The sequence below is a fragment of the Sus scrofa genome, chromosome 13 (assembly GCF_000003025.6).
Source record: "Sus scrofa isolate TJ Tabasco breed Duroc chromosome 13, Sscrofa11.1, whole genome shotgun sequence".
NCBI lineage: Eukaryota > Metazoa > Chordata > Mammalia > Artiodactyla > Suidae > Sus > Sus scrofa.
In genome coordinates this window covers 147,485,858-147,509,428 of record NC_010455.5, presented here as the reverse complement: position 1 = coordinate 147,509,428, position 23,571 = coordinate 147,485,858, and the positions used below count along the sequence as shown (strand labels likewise).

The window sequence follows — 23,571 nt, the reverse complement described above, 5'->3', positions numbered from 1 at the left end:
GTTCATGTGTATAAAAAGTCAATAAGCAGGTGGCTGTGTTTGAATTTAAGGAAGAAAGAAAAGAAACCAAAAGCACAAGGCAAGGAGTACTTTTCCTCTGTTTAAAAAAATATATATATAAAGAGAAATTTATAGGAAGATGAAAGTGATTTATGACTTTTTTTCATTTTAATTCCTAAATAGTATTTACTTTGAAAATGCTTAACGATCTTACAGGAAACATATTTTTTATTTTTCCCACTCCAGTTCTTGTTGAGGAGATGGACAGGAGGGGTGATTTTTAGAAACAGCATACCCCTGTGAAAAGAGGTCTTTTCACTTGACCTCACTGTGGATACACCAGTTCGATATGCATTATGTACAAAATAACAGGACATAAAAGACTGGGAAAAGGTTAGTAACACTCCTAAAAGGAGAGCTAAAATTAAATTTTCTTGCAAGTTAGCAGGTAAGTTTTGAGACTGTGTATGAATCGTGTGACAACTACAGAACAGACAAATATGTTTATGTAAAATACTATGCATAGACTTAAGACTCTAAATAGAATTGGCAGACAAGGAAGTTAAAAAAATCAAGATATCTTAATATACTTTTACAAGCAGTTATTGAGTAACAGATTTAGCAGGAAGGACCCAAACGGTCCATTTCAGTTCCAAAGTTCAGTTAGAAAATGAAATATTCTGAAAGTTAGTGAAGATTTTATCGTCAAGTTTCATGGGCTTTCCACTCCATCCTATTATCCAGCTCCTCATGCTTCCCCTCTGGGTACAAGGATCAGGTAATTTTCACTTTTTCTCTCAAATTTGTTTGGCAAATAAATGCCAGGCTGCAGGTCTTTTTTTTAATATTATATTTGGGTTTGCTTGTTAATCAGGTAGCTATCCAAGTTGTCAGCAACTAGCAAATCATTTAAGTTGAGCATATTTAAATTAGTGATTTCATAAACAGAGAATGAAAGAAATTTAATGAGCTCTGTTTCTGAAGTGAGCCCAAGTATCTCTAACTAGAGAACCAGAAACCTGCTGAAAGCAAGTGAGCAAGTTTAGTTAGTTGTTAGTTTTGTGTTCCTTGCAGCCCTTTAGCTTTTGAATTTTGACTTATTTTGAGATTATTCTTGGTCATTAATAAGTTTTTCATTTTTGTTATCAAATCTGTTGGGGTTTTTTGTGGGGTTGATTATCAGTACAAACTGAGGTACACCTGAAACCCATTAAAGATTTAATAAATATTCAAGTCCTCTTATTTTTTAGTCATTTAAAAATAATTTGATTAAAGATATTCAACTCAGATCCATCTGAAATAGGTTGGTTCATGGTAAAGGCAATAACTGGTGTTCTACAGGGACAGCAGAGGAAAATATCATGATAACTTCTAGTTAAGGATTTTTCCCAGGGGGAAGTGTCATTTGAATTTAGCTTCATAAGTCATCAAATAACTGTTGATAAGTGTCCTGTTTAAGAAATCGTTGGCTAATCCAGCCAAACAAATGTTCTATAATATTTTGTTTTTAAAGCTGTACTTTATCTTTCACATTTAAACTTTGAATACATTTGAAATAGACTTTTGTCTTTGGTCTTAGATGAGAGTCCATATATAATTTTTCCAAAGAGTTATTCAATTTACACATTATCATTTATTGGAAAGATCATCTTTTTCCCATTCCTATGTAGTGTCTGTCCTATTTGTCATAAATATCCAATGACCACATATGTGTGGGTCTGTTTCTGACTCTATTTTATCATTTTAATCTATTTGCTTATCCTTGAATCCATATCACATCGCATTACTTTAGCTTTATGTCTGAATACTATGTCTTCAGTTTATTGCTTTGTTTTTTTTTTTGTTTTTTTTTTTTTTTTAGAATCAGATTTTCAATTTCAGGAATTAAAACTTTTTTGAAAAACTGCTTTAATTTTTTTTCTTTTAATGGCCACACCTATGGCATCTGGAAGTTCCGAAGCTAAGGGTCAAACTGGAGCCGCAGGTGCAGGCCTATGCTATAGCCACAGCAACACCAGATTCAAGCTGCGTCTGTGACCTACGTTGCAGCTTACAACAACACCAGATCCTTAACCCACTGAGCGAGGCCAGAGCTCGAACCCACATCCTCACAGAGACAATATTGGGTCCTTAACCAACTAAATTGCAATAAGAACTCCAAAACTGCTTGAATTTTTATTAGATTTGTATTAAATCTAAAAGCAGTTTGGAGGAGTTCCCATTGTGGTGCAGGGGAAATGAATCTGACTAGGAACCATGAGGTTCGATCCCTGACCTTGCTCAGGGGTTAAGGATCTGGCCTTGTCGTGAGCTGTGGTGTAGGTCGCAGATGTGGCTTGGATCCTGCATTTCTGCATGGATGTGCTGTAAGTTGGGTTGGCAGCTGTAGGTCCGATTTGACCCCTAGCCTGGGAACCTCCATATGCCATGGGTGCAGCACTAAAAAGCAATAAATAAATAAATAAATAAATATAGAAGTAGTTTGGAAAGGTTTTATATTTTTATGCTTTTTCTTACTTATGATCTAATGTATCTTTCCACTCATTTGTGGTGTTTTTTTAGATATGTTATATAGATTTTAGTGGAGAAGTTTTATGTATCTTTCAATTGAGTTATTTCTGTGAATTTTTTTTCTTTTTATTCAGAGATGGTATTGTAAATGCTGCTTTCAAGTTTTTATTTTCCATTTAATTACTGAAGATACATATATAGAACTATGATTGTTTCTTTAAAATGTTTTATTTTTTTAGAAGAATCTTGGGCTTACAGAAGAATTGAGAAGATAGTTCAGGGTTCCCAAATTCTTGTTATTCAGTTCGTCCTATTATTAACATTTTGCATTACTATGGTACGTTTGTAATAATTAGTAAATTAAATATGATATATTATTTATAACTAAAGTCCACAGTTTATTCAAATTTCCTTAGTTTTTAACCTAAAGTCTTCTTCTCTTTAAAGATCCCATCCAGGATACTGCACTGCATTTCTCTGTCATGTCTCCTTAGGCTCTTTTTGACTATGATAGTTTCTCAGGATTTCCTTGTTTCTGATAAACTCAACTATCTTGAGAGGTACTGGTAAAGTATTTTGTAGAATTATCCTCTATTGAAATTTGTCTGATGTTTTTCTCTTGATTGGACTGTGGTTATGAATTTTGGTGAAGAAGACCACAGAGGTAAAAATGTCATTTTAATTACATAATGTTAAGTGTATACACTATCAATTCTTATGTGTACATAGGATACATTTATGATAAAATTAGATTTTCAGATTATAGCCTTCACTCCTTGGGATCCTCAGTCTCCTAAATTTTTTAAAATCATGCACATTAAAGTTTACTTTGTGGGAGTTCCCAGTGGCGCAGTGGTTAACAAATCCAACTAGGAGCCATGAGGTTGCCGGTTCGCTCCCTGCCCTTGCTCAGTGGGTTAAGGATCTGGCGTTGTTGTGAGCTGTGGTGAAGGTTGCAGATGCGGCTCTGATCCCTCGTTGCTGAGGCGGCTCTGGCGTAGGCCAGTGGCTACAGTTCTGATTAGACCCCTAGCCTGGGAACTTCCATATGCCGTGGGAGTGGTCCCAGAAAAGGCAAAAAGACAAAAAAAAAAAAAAAAAAAGACAAAAAGAGTTTGCTTTATGTGCTATAAATCTTGACAAATGGGTGTCATTTGTGGACCACTATGGTATCACACACAATAGAGCCCTAAAACTCCCTTGTTCCTCACCCATTCAACCCTCCCCACTGAACACCCCCCCGCCCCCGGCCACCACTGCTATTTTACTATTTCTATAGTTTTACCTTTTCGAGAAAGGCATATAATTGGAATCATATAGTATGTATCTTTTTTTTTTTTATACTGGCTACTTTCACTTGGCAATATGCATTTTAAGGTTTATTCATGTCTTTTGTGGTTTGGTAGCTCATTTCTTTTTATGGCTGAAAAACATCCTGTTGTATAAATGTATAGTTTGTTTACTCATTCACCTGTTGAAGGCGTCTTGGTTGCTTTCAGTTTTTGGTGATTATGAATAAAGCTGCTATAAACATGTCCATGCAGATTTTTATGTGGATATAAGTTTTATAATAAGTTGAGTAAAAACATAGGTCTATAATTGCTGAATCATATGGTAGGATATGTTTATTTTTATAAGAAACTGTCCAACTATCATCCAAAGTAGCTCTACCATTTTATTTTTCATTCCTATTAGCAGTGAATGAAAGTTCTTCTTTTTGGCCGTGTTCTCATCAGCACTTGGGGTTGTAATTTTTTTAACCATTCCAATAAACATGTAATAGGATCTCATTATTGTTTTAATTTGCAATTTCCAGATGACAAAAAGATTTTGTGCATTTTTTAATGTACTTGTTTGCCATTTGTATATCTTCTTTGGAAAGGTGTCTGCTCAGATTTTTGCCTAATTTTTAATTAAGTTGTTTTCTTATTTTTTTGCATATTTTGCATAACAAGTCTGCTATGGTCTAAATGTTCATGCAACCCCCACCCCCATTCATATACTGAAATCCTAATCCCCAAAGGTAATGGTTTTATAGGTGGGACCTTTGGGAGGTGTTTAAGTCATGAAGGTGGAGCCCTAATGAGTGGGATTAGTGCTCTTATGGAAGATCCACAGAACTTTTTTAGTCCCTGCCACCATGTGAGGATACAGTGGGAAGTCTAGAAATTGTAAGAGAGAACTTGCCCAACCATACTGGCACCCTAACCTTAGACTTCCAACTTCAAGAACTGCGATAAATCAATTTCTGTTGTTTATAAGCCACCCAGTCTGATATTTTGTTATAGCAGTGTGAAAGGCCTAAGACAAAGTCCTATATCACATGTATTTTTGCAAATACTTTCTTCCAATTTGTGGCTTATATTTATATTCTCATAACCTTGTCTTTCACTAAACAAAATTTTAATGAAGTCCAACTCGTGAATTTTTTTTCATTCATGAATCATACTTTTGGTTTTGTATTTCATAATATCACCAAACCCAAGGTTACCTAGATTTCCTCCTATGTTTTCTTCTTATATGTATATAAGAAGATAGGAGAGTTTAGTTTCTAATAGGGGAAGAGAGGCAAATAGAAAGATAATTATAAAATAAAGAGATCAGGAGTTCCCGTCGTGGCGCAGTGGTTAACGAATCCGACTAGGAACCATGAGGTTGCGGGTTCGATCCCTGCCCTTGCTCAGTGGGTTAACGATCCGGCGTTGCCGTGAGCTGTGGTGTAGGTTGCAGACGCGGCTCGGATCCAGCGTTGCTGTGGCTCTGGCATAGGCCGGTGGCTACAGCTCCGATTCAACCCCTAGCCTGGGAACCTCCATATGCCGCGGGAGCGGCCCAAGAAATAGCAACAATAACAACAACAACAACAACAACAAAGACAAAAGACAAAAAAAAAAAAAAAAAAAAAAAAAAAAAAAAAAAAAAAAAAAAAAAAAAAAATAAAATAAAGAGATCAGTGCTATGATAGGAGTAAGTCTAGGTTCATATGAAAGTACATTTTTCTCAATTCATACTGGGTTTTATTTTCAGGTAATCTACATAGGATAAAACACAATAATAATGAGACAGCTGTATTGGGAGAAAATGTGACAATTTTCTGCAATTTAACAACTCCAGCAGATGTTATGCAAATTACCTGGCAGAAGATCCAAGATTCTTTGCCGCAAAATATTGGCACATATAGCAGTAAATATGGAGAAAAGATTCTTCCCCCATATACAGATCGGCTGCACTGTGAGGCCATTGAACCCAATTCCTCCTTCATTACTATCCGTGAAGTGACATTTGAAGATGAAGCCTGCTACAAATGTCTATTCAATGTATTCCCACATGGAAGCCACGGAGGACAAATCTGCCTTAACATTATAAGTATATAAATGTTTTATGTGGAGTCAAAATCATGGGGTTGTGGTCTTTGTATAAGATCCAGAGAAAAATTTTAGAGAAGGAAAGACTGTAATAGAGGTCATTCAGGCCAAGTCTTTTATTATACAGGAGAGAAAAACAGAAGACAATGATGGTTACATGATTTGCCCATTTTTACACAGTGCAAGACCAGGCATGGCATGTAGGTCTTTTGCCCTTTCATCTACCTTTTTTTCTTTTTTTTTTTTTTTTTTTTTTTTTTTTTTTTTTTTTTTTGTACTACACTGCACTGGCTTTAATCCATTGGATAAATCTCATGAGTGGCATCAGGATGTTCATTGGGAAAGGGAGGAGAAGAAAAAGAAACAGTGGAGAAGGAGAAAGAGAGGAAAAGAGGATGCTAAGAGAATAAGGATTTCCCAATCTTCAAATTAACAAAATAATGAAGGGCTGGTGATGTTATCATAGTGGTCCCTCATTGTGTTTCTATAAACTTCAAGTATTAGGAGCTTATATACTATGATTTTAAGGATGAGATACCAACTGTTCCTCTCAAATTGGAGGATAGTGGGTATAGAAGATGGAAATGGAAAGTTTTTTAATATGCAAGGAGAGATATTTGAGATGGACATGTTTTCAACATTCTAGTTTTATATAAAAACCTTGGGCAGTCCAGCTTTAACACCGTAGAAATCTAGGGTGACATTTTTATAGTTAATTTTGTTTCTCTTTTTTTGCCTCAGCTGTATCTGAATTAAGAACTGAACTGCAGTCCAATCTTGACTCTGAAGATTTTCTTAGATTTACTTACTCAGCTGTGGGAAAACCTGCTCCTCAAATATCTCTGTTCCCATTACAAATCTTGATGAATCCACCAGAGGAATCCCTTGCTCTGAACCCCAATGGCACAGTTACTATCACTAAAATGTACAACGTCTCCTTGGAGACTGTGAGGTCCTTAGGAATCCAACACCTGATTGTGCACATGGATCATCCTCTAAGGAATGAAGAGAAGATCATTCCTCTGTCAGTCAAACAAGAATGTAAGTAGACGTAATAGTCAACAAGGGTGGATATCTATCTCTAGCATTCACTCCCGTAGTCACCTATCTTTAAAAATGTAAATCAAGGTAATACATGTGGTTAAAAGAATCACATATCCCAGCCCTGCTTCCAGGCGTAACTGTTCTTACATGGCAAAATTTTAGTTGATCTCCCTTACGTGCTTCCACTGAATTTCTGCCACAGTCAATGTTAAGGCTCCTTCAACTTTTGCCCCTCTCAATATAATTCCTTTCTTCTCAAAATAGTTCTTTTGCTGCTTAACTCTGAAACCTTCAACAGCAAGGTTAAACCTGTTTTTTGTTTCATTCACCATAGAAAGTCTTGCCTGTTACACAACTTTAGTTTAATCATCCTTCTGACCTCAGAAATTCTAGAGTACTTCTCCATTGCTTTGACCAGCAAAGCAATTATTACTATTATTATTATTACTATTACTATTGATGAGAAGTCAAAGGTCAATCTGATACTTGTAAGAGTAAGTATCACTGTATCCTATTAGTAACATAGTGTCTTCTCTTTATTCTTAGAGTTTCAAAACTTCTTAGTGCTGTTTTTATTGTCTTTTTAAAAATATTCTAACATGATGGACATTTGAGGAGCTCATTCAATTTGGAGACTCAAATCCTTCAACTCTATTTTCTCATTTCTTTGAGACTTTACCTTGTCGATCTAATAGTCTCTTTTGATAAATCTCAATTACATAAGCATTAAAATACTTAGCGTTTTCTTTAGGCTATCTGTAAGAGTTTCTAAAATTTGTCTTCAAACGCTTTCATTAGATTTTTTCTTCTTTTGACAATCAGAGTTATAATTTTGAATTGCTTTTTCAATTTAAAATTAATTTTACAAATTAAAATTGCTTTAATTCTGGAATTCCCATTGTGGTGCAGTAGAAGTGTATCCAACTAGTATCCATGAGGATGTGGATTTGATCCCTGGCCTCGCACAGTGGGTCGGGGAACCTGCATTGCTGTGAGCTGTGGTAGGTAACAGACTCGGCTCGGATCCTGTGTTGCTGTAGCTGTGGTGTAGGCCGGCAGCTGTAGCTCTGATTTGACCCCTAGCCTGGGAACTTCCGTATGCTATGGGTGTGGCCCTAAAAAGCAAATAAAATAAAGTAAAATTGCTTTAATTCAGACCTTTCTCTTCCTATTTTAAGGAAATAATATCTTCTCAAATCTAGAATAATAATTTAGAGGTGCCATAAATCTTTAACTCCAACAATTCCCCCACTTGCCTCTACCACCATTATTTTAATTTCATGTTTCTTTTTTTTGGCTACCTGATGGCATATGGAGTTCCAAGTCAGGGACCAGATCTGAGCTGCTGTTGCTGTGGCATCATCGGATCCCTAACCCTCTGTCAGGCCAGGGATTGAACTTGAGTCCCAGAACCACACATGCCTCTGATCCCATGGCATTACAGTGGGAACTCCAAATTTATGTTTCTTTTAGGATGATAATAAATATTATCTGTCTTCAATTTGAATATATATTAATATATTCTTTTATGAAAAGGAATATGGCAAATAATTTTATAGTATCAATTTGAATGTCAACAAAGCAATGGTAAATCACAACAACATGGCAGATTAAAGGTACCAAAATTGTGGTACCATGTATAAAAAGAAGTATAATCCCAAAGAACATGTTTCTGGTTTTTGTTTTTCAGGTACTGCTGGTTTTTCTTATAATTGGCTGCCTAAAGTTGGTGCATTCATCACTGTTCTATGTAGTTCATTTATCATCATCTGTATTATTCAGAGAAAGAAAAAGTAAGTTGTATTGCTCCTTGTTTCGATAGGGAAGGTAGATAAAATAGGACTTGTTTTCAATTTAAAAAGAAAAGACAATTCCAACAGCTCTGGAAAAATTCATCACGGAAAAATTTTTTCCATATCCTTGGCAATTTTTGCAGTCAGGGATTTATCCTTATTAAAATGATACCCTACTTGGATTGTTATAAAGGTAGGCTGTTAATAATCATTTATGCTTACAAAAATTGAGTTTAAGATTTTTTTCTTGAGAGCAGATTTTACAGGAGAGAACATATGGACTTCAGGCAGCTGGTGGGCAGAAGACCACTAGGTGGTGAAAAAAAGGCTGAGATTGGAAACCTGAAATAAATCTACTCAACAAAGCCATAGTAAGATGGCAGCAATCTTACCTTATAGGACTAATATAATAAAATATAGATTCAGTTATCCATATATTGCTGTGTATTGTTCTTAATGTGGGAGACAGAGTCACAACTAAAACCAACAAGTTCTTTGCCTTCAGAAGCTTATGTCTCAGTAGGGAGAGGCAGTCAAGGAAAGACACAAAGAAATGAGAAAATATCAGGTACTGATAAGTATTATTTAGAAAATAAAGTAGGGTAATATATTTGAAAGAGATTATGTGTTAATTTATGTTGAGTGGTCTTTTTGAGGAGGTGATATTTAAACTGAGAACTGGGTTAAAAAAAAAAAAAAAAAACTTGCAGAGTTCCTGTCATGGCTCAGCAGTTAACCAACTCGACTAGGAGCCATGAGGTTGTGGGTTCAATCCCTGGCCTCGATCAGTGGGTTAAAGATCCAGCATTGCTGTGAGCTGTGGAGTAGGTCGCAGATGAGGCTCGCATCCCACATTGCTGTGTCTCTGATGTAGGCTGGCAGCCACAGCTCCAGTTAGACCCCTAGCCTGGGAATCTCCATATGCCACAGGTGTGGCCTTAGAAAAGACAAAAAAAAAAAAAAAAAAAAAAAAAAAAAAAAAAGTTGTGAGTAAAATTCTGGGCAAAAAGTGTTCTAGAACAAAAAAAAGAGTTAGTATAGTCCCCAAGTGGGAATGAGCTTGGAGTGTCCCAAGGAAAATGAGAAGGTCAGTGTGACTACAACAATTGTTTAGAAATAGAAATGGGGGCCTGAACAGGTAAGACCCACAGGCCTGGAAAGACATTTGGGTTTTTAACTGTCTGCAGTATCAATCCATTGAAGTACTTAAAACAAGAGAGTGCAAGAATCCAAATTTATGAATCTGGAATTTACAGAGTAGATAAGGACTAGAGGTATAAATTTGGCTGTATAGTGAGCATGTTCCCCAAGAAGACAAACCATATCAAAATGTTATTAAAAATAAATGATCAGGAGTTCTCTTGTGACTCAGCAGATTAAGGATCGGGTGCTGTGACTGCAGTGGCTTGGTGCTGATTCAACCCCTGACCTGGGTACTTCTACATACTGTGGGTACAGCAAAAAAAAAAAAAAAAATCAATGATCAAAAATATTATTGAGGAAGTTCCTGTTGTGGCTCAGCAGTAATGAACCTGACTAGTGTCCATGAGGATGGGGGTCTGATCCCTAGCCTTGCTCAGTGGGTTAAGGATTGCAGTGACCTGTGGTATAGGTCACAGACAAGACTCAGATCCAGTGTTGCTGTTGGCTATGGCATAGGCCAGCAGCTACAGCTCCATCGGACCCCTAGCCTGGGAACTTCCATATGTGCTGGTATGGTCCTAAAAAAAATACAAAAAAAATTATTGAAAGGATATTTTGATCTGTCAAAAGAGTCTGAATCTCCTAATTTTTTATTCATAGCATGCTCTTACAATGTACTGCCGTTAGGGGGAGAGTTTGGGTTATATTCATCTTATGGATAAAATCAGTCTTTGTATCTCTAGGTCTGAGAATGGGAGTGAAACCACATGTCAGCTGAAACAGCCTGACATGGGCGCACTAATGGACCACACACCCTAATGGACACAGGTAACTGGAAGATGTATGATTTTGTAGTTGTGTATACTTCTATATGAAACCATCCATTTAAAGGCAGCAGTTATTATTTTAAAAATAAATAAAAAAGATTTATTTATATATCCAGTTTCATGAATCAGTGGGGTCTTCATCCACCTAAATTCACAAAAATATAATCATTTTTATTAGCTTCATATTTTTCTATTTTCTGTTTAGATCCTTAAACCTTTATACATAAGGTAGATGATACCATAATGTTGATTTCATCATATAATGATCTGGATTTCCTAAGGTCAACTACTATACCATCTTTCCTTTCCTTACTGATGAGATTTATTTCTAGCTCTCTCAGGTGGAACTTTTGTTCCACAGTTTAATGTTTTTGTTTTTTCATGAATATATATTCATGATATTGCTATCATCTTTTGTTATGTGTTAACACATGGTAAGAAGAGATTTCCCTTTTTTCTTTTTTAACTGGATATTTCAATTCAGGAATACACAAACATACACATATATCATGAAATAAGTTTATTATTAAGTTCTTAAAAAATAAAGCTGGAATTGTGGTTGGTCCTACATTGAATTTGTAAATTAATTTAATTTGGAAGTATTGCTATCTTTACAGTGTAATTTGTTCTACTCATGAATATGTTATCCTTTTATTCAAGTCTTTCTGAATGTCTTTTGGGAAAGCTTTAAAATGTTCTCTCTGTTGGTTTGGTGAAATTTTTGCTAAGTTATTTCCTTGATACTTTTATTTTGCTTGTTATATTGAATGATACCTTATTTTTTAAATGAAATTGTATAGCTGGTTATTACTGGCTTAGGCACAGTTATGGATTTTGCAAGTTAACTTGTAGCCGGAAACCTTGCTAAACTCTTTATTAATTCAAAGTTTTTGTGTTGTTCTAAAGATTTTTCCATTGTAGGTAATGACATTATTTGCTTTAAAACATTTCTGAATTTACTAATCATGTCTAAAATTTCTCCAAGTATGATATTTGCTGTAGTGTTTGGCCGTTAAGCATATTATCAAGTTTAGGAGATGTTTCATTATTTCCACTTTCTGTGGTTTTATCATATAAGAAGTAATTTTTTGTACCTGTTGAGATAGTGACATGAACTTTCTAAAGCAGTTCATTATATGATAAATTACTTTAACAGACTTTTCTAATACTCAGCCCTTCTGGGAGTTTTTTCTCCTTCTTTCCTTCCCTTCCCTTCCTTTCCTTCTTTCTTTCCTTCTTTTTTGGGCTGCACCTGTGACATATGGAAGTTCCCAGGCTAGGGGTCAAATCAGAGCTGCAGCTGCTGGCCTATGCCATAGCCATGGCAGCACCAGATCAGAGCCACCTCTATGATCTATGATGCAGCTTGCAGCAATGCTGGACCCTTAACCCACTGAGCAAAGCCAGGGATCAAACATGCATACTCATGTATACTAGCCTGGTTCTTAACCCACTAAGCCACAATGGGAACTCCTTTTGTTTGCTTTATAAGTAAAACAGCACTATATTTTTATTTTTTTGACTCCTCTTTCCTTGGCTTTTAAATAGAAGTTTCAAATTAAGATTTTGAAATTAACACTCAAAGAAAGAGCCTAGTCATATAGTATTTCTCCTTTTAGAAACATGTATACGATCAGAGATTTCTATTCTGTAACAACCATCTGGATCTATGGATTTTTTGGCAGGGGAATTCTTTGATTTCATTTGAGTTCCTTTCAAAATTATTGGCTTATTCAAACTTAAATTTTTTATGATTGTCATCATTTTATTTCTATTTCTTAACATTTTATTTTTCTGTAGTAAGAACACAACATGACATCTACCCTCTTAATGTTTTAAGTGTACAATATAATATTGTTGATTAATGGTACAATGTTGTAGGGCTGATTTCTAGAACTAATTCATGTTGTTTAACTTATGCCCACTGGCTAGTAATTCTCCATTCTTTTCTGTCCCCAGCCCCTGGCAACTACATTTTCACACTCTGATTATATGAATTTGACTGTTTTAGATACCTCACATAAGTGGAACAGCACAGGATCTGTCTTTTGTGACTGGCTTATTTTCCTTAGCATAGTGCCCATGAAGTTCATCTATGATGTCACATATTGCAGAATTTCCTTCTTTTTAAGGCTGAATAGTATTCCAGTATGTATATACATAATATTACATTATCCTTTCTTCTGCAGATGAATATTTAGGTTGTTTCTACACCTTGGCTAATGAATAGTGTTGCAGTGAACACAGAAGTATCTCTTTGAGATCCTAATTTCAATTCTTTCGGATAATTGCCCAAAAGTGAGACTGGGTCATATGTGGTTCTATTTTAAATTGTTTGAGAAACTTCCATAATGTTTTCTCCAGTGGCTGCACTGTTTTGCCTTCCTAACAATAGCAAGCAAATGTTCCAATTTCACTACATCCTCACCAACACTTATTTATAGTCTTTGGATTTTTGATAATAGCCACCCTGATAGATGTCAGGTGATATCTCACAGTGGCATTGATTTGCATTTCTCTGATGACTAGTGATATTGACCATTTTCTCATATACCTGTTACAGCATCGTTTTTTTGGAGAAGTAGTCGTTCAAATTCTTAGCCTGTTTATTCATTGGATTATTAGGGTTTTTTTTTGTTTTTTTTTGTTTTTTTTGCTTCTTTGTGCGTGTTGTAGGAGCCATTTGTATGTTTTGGAGATTAACCTTACCAGTTATATGGTCTGCAAAAAGATATTTTCCAAGGTCATGTTATCATTTATCACTAGCATTATTAAATTAAAAACATGTCTGGAAACATGCCCTAAATAAAATGAAAACTAGTTTTAAAAACTCATTAGCCAGCTGATGTGACTATAATTGGAAGAAATAAGGATCAGGGGCTCAGAACAGTCTCACGTGCAAGCACTTTGGGGCTGAGGCAAGACTTCCAAGATTCAGGTGGAGGACAAACCCTGACACTGACCAAATGTCATTGCCTATCCTGGAGCTACTTGCCTGTATATCTGAGCAATTATTTCCTGTTCCATATCTGGAAAACACATGAATAAGTTATAGTTTTAAATGTCATCAATGACAATGACAAATAACATTTTCATGCTTGTGATGGATTTTATGACTCTTAAGGACTCCTGGAAGCATTTCTTACATTCTGTAGGTAGCCCTTTCACTCTGTTGATTGCTTTCTTTGCTTTATGGAAGCTTCTTAGATGGATATAGTTCCATGGATTTACTTTTGTGGCCTGTGTTTTTGGCATCACATCTATGGAATCATTGCCAAGACTCAATGTCATGAAATTTTTCCTCTATGTTTTCTTCTAGGAGTTGAACAGTTTCAAGTCTTACATATAAGTCTTTAATTCATTTTGAGTTGACTTTTCTCTATAGTGTAAATTAAGGGTCCAATTTCAATCTTTTGCACATGAAAATCATTTGTTCAAGATACAATCCTTTCCCTATCATATGTTCTTAGAACCCTTGTCAAAGATTGTATACATGTGCATTTATTTCTGAGTTCTCTATTCTATTCCATTGATGTGTATATCTGTCTTTACCCCAGTTACATATTGTTTTGATTACTGTAATTTTGTACTATATTCTGAAATTAGGAAGTATTATGCTCCAGATTTCTTCTTCTTTTTAAGATTGACTTTGGCTATTCATAGTGTTTTTGTCTTTCAAATGAATCATATAATTTCTTTTTATATTTATGTAAAAAAATACCATGGGAATTTTGGTAGGTATTACATTTAAAAAAGCTAATTCTATTCCTTAAGGAGCTATAAAAAGAAGAAAAAACTGAGCCCAAAGTTAACAGAATGAGGTTACAAGATTAAATTAAATAGAAAATAGAGTAACAGAAAAAAACAGCAAAACTAATTGTTGGCTTTTAAAAAGATAAACAAAATTGAAAAACAATTAGACTAGGAAAAAAAGAGAGAAGATAGATAAAATCAGAAATGAAAGAAGAGATATTAGGACCGGTGCATAGAAATAAAAAGGATCATGTGAAATACTACATGCCAAAAAACTGGAAACCTTGAAGAAATAGATAATTCCTAGAAGCATAAAAGTTATCAACAATAAATTATGAGGAAGTAGGAAGTTTAAACAGACCTATAATTAGTATGGTAATTGAATCAGTAACCAAAAACCTTCCAACAAAAAAAATCTGGGACCAGATGGCTTCACTATACAATTGTACCAAACATTTAAACAAGAATTAATGTCAATACTTCTCAAACTCTTTCAAGAAATTTAAAAAGAGGAAATAATTCTAAACTCATTAGACCAGATTTACATTGATGCCAAAGCCAGACAAAGACACTACAAGATAAGAAAAACTACTGGATAATATCCTTAACAAATATATATATTGCAAAAATCCTCAACAAAATACCAATGAACTGAATTTAGCATCACATTTAAAGGCTCAAACAGGCTTAGACTTGGCCAAGATGGTAGTGGAGGAAGACCTCAAGCTCCTCCCAAGGGCACACCAAAATTAAGACAATCTAGAAGCAGCTATCAATGAGGATCACTAAAGACTAGTAGAAAAGATCTTCTACAACTAAAGATATAAAGGTGGACACCATAAAAATACAAAGGCTCTTAAAGACTACTACTAACAATTATATGCCAATAAAATGGACAATCTAAAAAAAAAAATTGACAAATTCCTAGAAATGTGCAATCTCCCAAGACTGAAACAAGAAGAAATAGAACCAGACAGCATCACAGGTAAATTCCACTAAACATTTACAGAAGAGTTAACATTTATCCTTCTCAAATTATTTCAAAAAATTACAGAGGAAGGAATGCTTCTGAATTCATTTATGAAGCCAGCTTCACCTGGATACCTAAATGGTACGAAATATCATATAAAAAGAAATTATAGACCTATATCACTGATGAACGTAGATGCAATTTACTCAACAACAAAATTTTTTTTGGTCTTTTTAGGGCCACACCCATGGCATATGGGGTCTCCAAGGCTAGGGTTTGATTCAGAGCTACAGCTGCTGGCCTATACCACAGCCACAGCAATGCAGGATCCAAGTGCATCTGTGAACTACACCACAGCTCATGGCGATGACGGATCCTTAACCCACTGAGCAAGGCCAGGGATCGAACTTCTTCCTCATGAGTGCTAGTCAGATTTGTTTCCACTGAGCCATGATGGGAACTTCTACTCAACAAAATATTAACAAACCAAATTCAACATTAAAAATATCATATGCTGTGATAAAGTGGGATTTATCCCAGAGATATAAAGATGGTACAATGTCTCCAAATCAATCAATGTGATACACTGCATTAACAAATCAAAGAATAAAAAACATACGATCTTCTCAATTGATGTAGAGAAAGCTTTTACAAAATTCAATATCCATTTATGATAAAAACTCAACAAAGTGGGCAAAGAGGGAACACACTTTTCATAAAGACCATACAACAAGCCCGCAGCTAACATCATCTTCAATGGTAAAAAGCTAAAAGCATTTCCTTTAAAATTAAGAACAAGACAAGAATGATCACTCTTTCCACTTCTCTTCAACACATTATTGGAAGTCCTAGCCACAGCAACCAAACAAGAAAAGAAATAAAATGGATTCAAATTGGAAAGGAAGAAGTAAAACTGTCACTGTTTGCAGATGACATAATACTATATATAGAAAATGCTAAATATGACATCAACAAACTATTAAAACTCATCAGTGGATTCAGTAAAGTTTAAGGATACAAAATTAATATACAGAAATCTGTTGCATTTCTCTACATTGGTAATGAATTACTGAAAAGGGAAATTAAGGAAACAATTCTGTTTACAACTGCATCAAAAAGAATACCACACCTAGGAATAAATCTAACTAAGCAGGCAAAAAAAACTGTATTTGAAAAACTATAGGGGGCTGATAAAGAAATTGATGATGACACAAACATACGGAAAGAAGTACCATGTTCATGAATTGAAAGAATTCATATTGTTTAAATGATCATACTATGCAAGGCAATCTACAGATTCAATGCAAAGCCTATCAAAATACTAATGGCAGTTTTCAAAGAACTAAAACAAATAATTCTAAAATTTGTTTGGAAACATGAGAACCCCAAATAGTTACTTTTTATGAAACAATAGAAAAAAGCTGGAGGTATCACACTCCTTTATTTCAAACTGTACTATGAAGCTATAGTCATGAATGCAATGTGGTACAAGCACATAAACAAACACATAGATCAATGAAGCAGAATCAGAACCCAGAAATGAGCCTACATTTGTATGGTTAGTTAATCCATGACACAAGAGGCAAGAATATAAATAGGGAAAAAAGGGCCTCTTTAATAAATTGTGTTGGGAAAACTGGATAGCTATGTTCAAAAGAATCAAAGTAGACTACTTTCACACACCATATACAAAAATAAACTAAAAAAAATGGATTAAAGATATAAATGTAAAACTCAAAATCATAAAACTTTCTATAAGAAAACATAGGAAGTTGGCTCTTTGATATCAGTTTTAGCAAATTTTTTTTTGGATCTGTCACTTCAGGCAAGAGAAACAAAACAAAAATAAATAAATAAATGGAACTACATCAAACTAAAAAGCTAAAAAGCTTTTGCACAGTGAAGGAAACTATCAAAATGAAAAGGACATCTACATTTGCGGAGAAGATATTTTCAAGCGATAAATCCGATAAGGTGTTGATATCCAAAATAGACAAAGAATTAATATAACTCACCATCAAAATAAATGAATTAATAAACAACCATATTTAAAAATGGGCATAGGACCTGAAATAGATACTTTTCCAAATAAGGACATACAGATGGCCAACAGGCACATGACATCAAGCTCAACATCGCTAATCATTAAGAAAATGTAACTCAAGACCACAGTGAAATATCAACTCGCACCTGTTAGAATGACTATTATCAAAAAGATAATAAATGTTGGCAAGGATGTAGAGAAAAAAAGCACCTTTGTGGAAATGTAAGTTCATATAGCCGTTATGAAAAATAGTATATAAGTTCCTCAAAAAATTAAAAATAAGACTACCATATGAACAATAAATTCTACTCCTGAGTATTTATCCAAAGAAGATTAAAACACTAATTTGAAAATATGAATACACCCATATATTCATTAAAGCATTATTTACAATAGTCAAGATATGGAAGCAACCTAAGGTCCCATTGATAGATGAATGAATAAAGAAGAATTTGTATATGTATGTATATATATATATACACACACAATGAAATACTACTCAGCCATAAAACAGTGAAATCTCGCTATTTGTGACAATATGGATGGGCTTAGATGGTATTATGCTAAGTGAAATAAGTCAGACAGAGAAAAACCATTTGACTTCACTTATATGTAGAATCTGAAAAAAAAAAAAAAGAACAAAACAAAACTTAAGAACATAATGAAGAAACAGTCACAGATGCAGAGAACAAACAAATGGTTGCCTGAGGGGATAGTGTAGGTGGATGAGAGCAATACCTGAGTGATATTAGGAAATACAAACTTCTAGTTACACAATAAAGACTCATAGGGTATGAAAGGTATAGTGAGGGGAATATGGTCAATAATTATGTAATATCTTTGTATGGTCTAGATGGTAACAAGACATAATGTGGTAGTCATTTTGTAATGAATGAACAAATCACCTTGTTGTGCACTAGGAACTGTTGTGGGTCTATTATACACCAAAAATAAGCAAACAAACAAGCTTATAGACAAAGAGATCAGATCTGTGGTTACCACAGGTAGGGAGGTGGAGGGAGGGGAATTGGATAAAGCTGGTCAAAAGGTATGAATTTCCAGTTATAAGATAAACAAATACTAGCGAAGTAATACTCAATGTGATAAATATAAGTACCATTGCTCTATGTTACATACAATAGTCATTCAGAGAGTAAATACTGCGTTCTCATCACAAGGAAAAATTTTTTTTCCTTTTTATTTTATTGTTATCTATATGAGATGATGGATCTTTACTAATTTATTGTAGTAATTATTTCATGATGCATGTAAGTCAAATCATTATTCTGTACATCATAAACGTATACATGTTGTATGTCTATTATATCTCAAGAAAATAGGTAGAAATAAATATATAAATGAATAAACTAAACAAAAATAAATAGGTAAATTGATCATGTACTATGACCATGTGGGATCTATCCTTGGGATGCTAGGAAGGTTTAATATCTGAAAATTAATTAATGTGATACTTTATGTTAACAGAATAAAGAATAAAAATCATATGATCATCTCAAAACATTGTAAAAAAATGATTTGACAAAATTGAATACACCTTCATGATAAAAACTCTGAACAAACCATGAATAGAAAGAAAGTATCTCAACATAATAAAAGCCATATATGAAAAGCCCATAGCTAATATCACACTCAACAATGAAAAACTAAAAGGTTTACCTTTACCTCCAAGATCAGGAATAAGGCAAGGATGCCCTTGTTGCCACTTGTATAATATTGGAAGTCCTACCTAGAGCAATTAGGCAAGAACAAGAAATATAAGGCATAGAAATCAGTGAGGAAGAAGTAAAATTGTCTCTGCAGATGACATGATCTTATATTGAAAACCCTAAAGACTTCAAAAAAAAAAAACCCATTAAAACAAATTCAGTAAAGTTACAGGATATGAAATTAACATACAAAAATTAGTTGTGTTTCTTTACACCAACAACAATTTCCTTATATGAAAAGGAAATTAGGAAAAATAATTTATAATGGCATCAAAAGGAATAAAATTCTTAGAAATATACGTAAGGAGGTTAATAATTGTAAAGATTATCATATTAAGTGAAGTAAGTCAGACAGAAAAGCCAAATATCATATGATATCACTAATGTCTTATGGAATCTAAAAAAAAAATGATGCAAATGAACTTATTTACAAAACAGAATATAGACATAGAAAATAAACTTGTGGTTACCAAAGAGGATAGTGGAGTGGAGGGGCGAGAGATAAATTAGGAGTTTGGAATTAACTTATACATACTACTAAAATAAATAGATCAATAACAAGGACCTACTGTAGACACAGGGAACTATATTCAATATCTTGTAATAACCTATAATGGAGAAGAATCTGAAGAAGAATGTATATATAATATATTAAAATATATATTATATATAACTGAATCACTTTGCTGTAAACCTTGTTAGTATGAAATTAACACAGGAGTTCCCATGTGGCTCAGCAGTTAACAAACCTGACTAGCATCCATGAAATTAACACAACATTATAAATCAACTATACCTTAATTTTTAAAAAAGATTAAGAAAAGGAATTGTAAAGTGAAAACTACAAAACATGACTGAAATAAATTAAAGAAGATAAAACAAATGGAACAGCATTCCATGTTCATGAATTGGAAGATTTTATATTGTTAAAACACCAATTTTAAAATTCTTATGAGCAATCTGTAACTTTCAGAATTTTTTGCATCTTGCAAAAGTTTTCAAATTGATACGATTGTTTATAATATCTTGTTATTTTCTATTTATTTTATCAGTATTATTTCTAACCTTTTATTCTATATTGTTTCTTTTTATTTTCTATTTTTCTTTGTAAATCTTAGCATAGATTTGTTCAATAAATCTCTAGAAAAAGATCCTTTTATATTTATTCAATTTTTTCCTTTTTATTGATTTTTGCCTGTAATTTTATTATGTCCTTCTTATTTCACTGAGTTCACTATTTGCTTCTTTTGTCCAGCATTAGTATCTGATGTATCTACTTAAAGTGATAAATTAGCTCTGAGTGCTCCTTTAAATTTGTCCAAGAATTTTAAATGTTATTTTCCCCTTTTTTGCAAAATATTAAATTGTATAAGTACATTTCTTCTTGTCCAAATAAACTTTTTTTTCAGCTGCACCCATGGTGCATGGAAGTTCCAGGTCAGGGATCAAACCCATGCCGCCACAGAGACAATACCAGATCATTAACCCACTGCGCCACAGCAGGAACTTCTCCAAAGAATTTTTATTAGCAGTGTTTATACTCCATGATGGATAACAACAACAACAAAAGACAAAAAATAAAATAAAATAAAATAAAGTTTTGGAGTTCCCGTCGTGGCGCAGTGGTTAACGAATCCGATTAGGAACCATGAGGTTGCGGGTTCGGTCCCTGCCCTTGCTCAGTGGGTTAACGATCCGGCGTTGCCGTGAGCTGTGGTGTAGGTTGCAGACGCGGCTCGGATCCCACGTTGCTGTGGCTTTGGCGTAGGCCGGTGGCTACAGCTCCGATTCAACCCCTAGCCTGGGAACCTCCATATGCCGCGGGAGCGGCCCAAGAAATAGCAACAACAACAACAATAATGCCGAGGGAGCGGCCCAAGAAATAGCAACAACAATAACAACAACAACAAAAGACAAAAAAAAAATATATATATATACTCCATGATGGTAAGGATTTTTTTCTCCCCACTTTTGATCATCCTTCCATATCCCAAGTGGCTATCTTTGGGGTTTTTAACTTATTCATACATGTCATAATTACTAATATAACAGGACTTTTTCCACTTTTTTACCTTCATATTTCATATTGGTAACATTTTTCCCTTTTCTCCTATGCTGTCTTTCATTAAGTTAAATGTTCTTTGGTTAGTTGGAGTCATATTTTACATTATTCTTCTGATATTTTCCCCTTACTAATAACCTAAATTTTTTATGTCTATTTCTTAAACATATACATCTTGGCATGATTCTCACCTACTCTCATAATCTTACTACCCAGCCCCTTACCTAAAACCTTCCATGTAGTTTAGAATTGTTGAATTATTTTATTACAGAGATACAATTTGGGGGAATCTTGGCTTTTTTTAAGCAATTATAAATTTTGATATTATTTACCCTTTCTGTATCTCTTTCTATGGAGACTTCTCCTGGATGAATTTTTCTTTTTTCTAGAATACTCTTTTTGAAACTATTTTTAAGGAGAGTTTTGATGTAATAAATGTTCTGAGATTATGTGCTTAAGAAAATCTTTTTTTAATCCTATCATTTTATAATATTTTGCTTATAAAATTTAAGACAGAATATTTCAGTAGATTTTAAAATTGGTGTCCAGCGAAATATTATCTAAAAACTTGGGGGAGAAAAAGAATAGAGAAAGATTAAAAATAAAGTGATAGGAAAAGATAAAACTGGGAAAAACCAAAAAATAATAATCTAACAGAATGGTGTACATATGTTTAGGAAAAGCCAAGTAAAAGATTGTTTAGAAGTTCCCGTCGTGGCCCAGCGGGAACGAATCCAACTAGGAACCATGAGGTTGCGGCTTTGATCCCTGGCCTCACTCGGTGGGTTAAGGGTTAAGGATCCCGTGTGGCTGTGGCTGTGGCTTAGGCCAGCAGCTATAGCTTGGATTAGACCTCCTCATATGGGAACCTCCATATACCCATGGGTGCAGCCCTAAAAAGGAAAAAAAAAAAAAAAAAAAAAGATTGTTTATAGTGCCACTACAAAAAATAACCTCAAAATGGAAAACAAACAAATGTCTAGTAACGGTACAGTAAATAAATTGTAGCATTTAGAGTGGGATAGAATATAGCAGTGAGAATGAAAGAACTACAACCACATGCAACAACATGGATGAATTTTTAAATTCTATGGTTGAGTGAAAGAACCAAGACATAAATGAGGACATACCCTATGATATTAATATAAAGTTGACAAACAGGCAAGCCTAGTTGATAATATTAAAGGTAAGAGGGTGACTGGCCGGTGGTAGTGACAGGAAGGGTAGGCAAAGACAGCAGGACAGGCTCTGGAGAGATAAGAATGATTCAATTTTAATCTGCTTCTGGCAATGCAAGTATGTTTATGACAATTCATATTGCAGTACTTATGATCTATGCACTTTCCTCTATGAATAGTACATTTAATCAGAATATTTAAAGGGGTTTTATTTTTATATTTTATGGAATTTCCACAACATACAAAAATTCCGGGGCCGGGGATTGAATCCCGGCCATAGCTGCTTCAACAGCAGATCTTTAACCCACTGTGCCTGGGTTGGGGATGGAACCCTCACTGCCACAGAGACAACTGGATCCTTAACTTGCTATGCCACAGCAGGAACGCCTGAGGTATTTTTAAATATACCTTTGTAGCAATATTTATAAAAGACAAAGTAGAATTCAGAATTATTTTTCTTCAATATTTGAAAATGAACTCGTCTCCTTGCATCCATCACTACCTTGTGACATTTAAAGTCACTTTGATTCTTTTTCCTTGATGTCTCTACTTGTCATTTTTGAAATTTTCTGAATTTTTCTTTGATTTCCTTAATCTGATCTTAATTTTACCATAATATGTCTATAAACTGACTTTCTCTTATGTATCCTGTTTGCCACTCCATGAATCTTTTCAATATGTGTCTGTTTTTCTAGGGGGAAAAAAATCAGTCATTATTTTATTTACAGACTTGGGACTTGCAACCCCACGGATCCCTGAGTAAAAGCTCAGTCCCAGCTCTTTATCAGAGAGGTGGTGGCAGGAAAACAGAAAAGGCTTCAGGAATTGAACACTTCATTGACCTGTTTGTGCTTTTTTGTTTGTTTTAAGATCCGAGGACTCTGGAACTTGTCAGAAAAAGAAGAATCCTCATCCTCAATGCAAATGGAAGAAAAAGATTTTTCTCTCACAGGAAAGAAAAAACCCAGTCACATCCTGAAAGGAGAGCTCATTCCAACATTGATGGTTTAAATATATACTTTGTTTCTGAATAAAAGTAAATATACATTTATTTTGTAAAGTGTCTATCAGTTAAACTCAGCTTTAAAATATTTGCATTTTTCAGCAGTGGTGATCGGAGAAACTGTATAGTATTTCTCAAAAATCATTTCCTT

The 23,571-nt window shown here is 34.2% G+C and overlaps 1 protein-coding gene across 2 annotated transcripts; it reads left to right on the top strand.

The window, feature by feature from the left end:
- LOC100517427 (OX-2 membrane glycoprotein-like) lies at positions 624 to 23,464 on the top strand. 2 transcript variants are annotated; one of them, XM_021070386.1, is made up of 7 exons: positions 647 to 778; positions 2,959 to 3,071; positions 5,539 to 5,877; positions 6,618 to 6,917; positions 8,611 to 8,713; positions 10,600 to 10,684; positions 23,288 to 23,464. In XM_021070386.1, the coding sequence occupies exons 3-6, from the start codon at positions 5,634 to 5,636 to the stop codon at positions 10,673 to 10,675; spliced, it is 723 nt and encodes a 240-aa protein (XP_020926045.1). In that variant the 5' UTR covers positions 647 to 778; positions 2,959 to 3,071; positions 5,539 to 5,633; the 3' UTR covers positions 10,676 to 10,684; positions 23,288 to 23,464. The 2 variants fall into 2 exon arrangements, with proteins under 2 accessions (XP_003483369.1, XP_020926045.1); XM_003483321.4 differs by lacking the exon at positions 2,959 to 3,071 and having other exon boundaries at positions 624 to 778.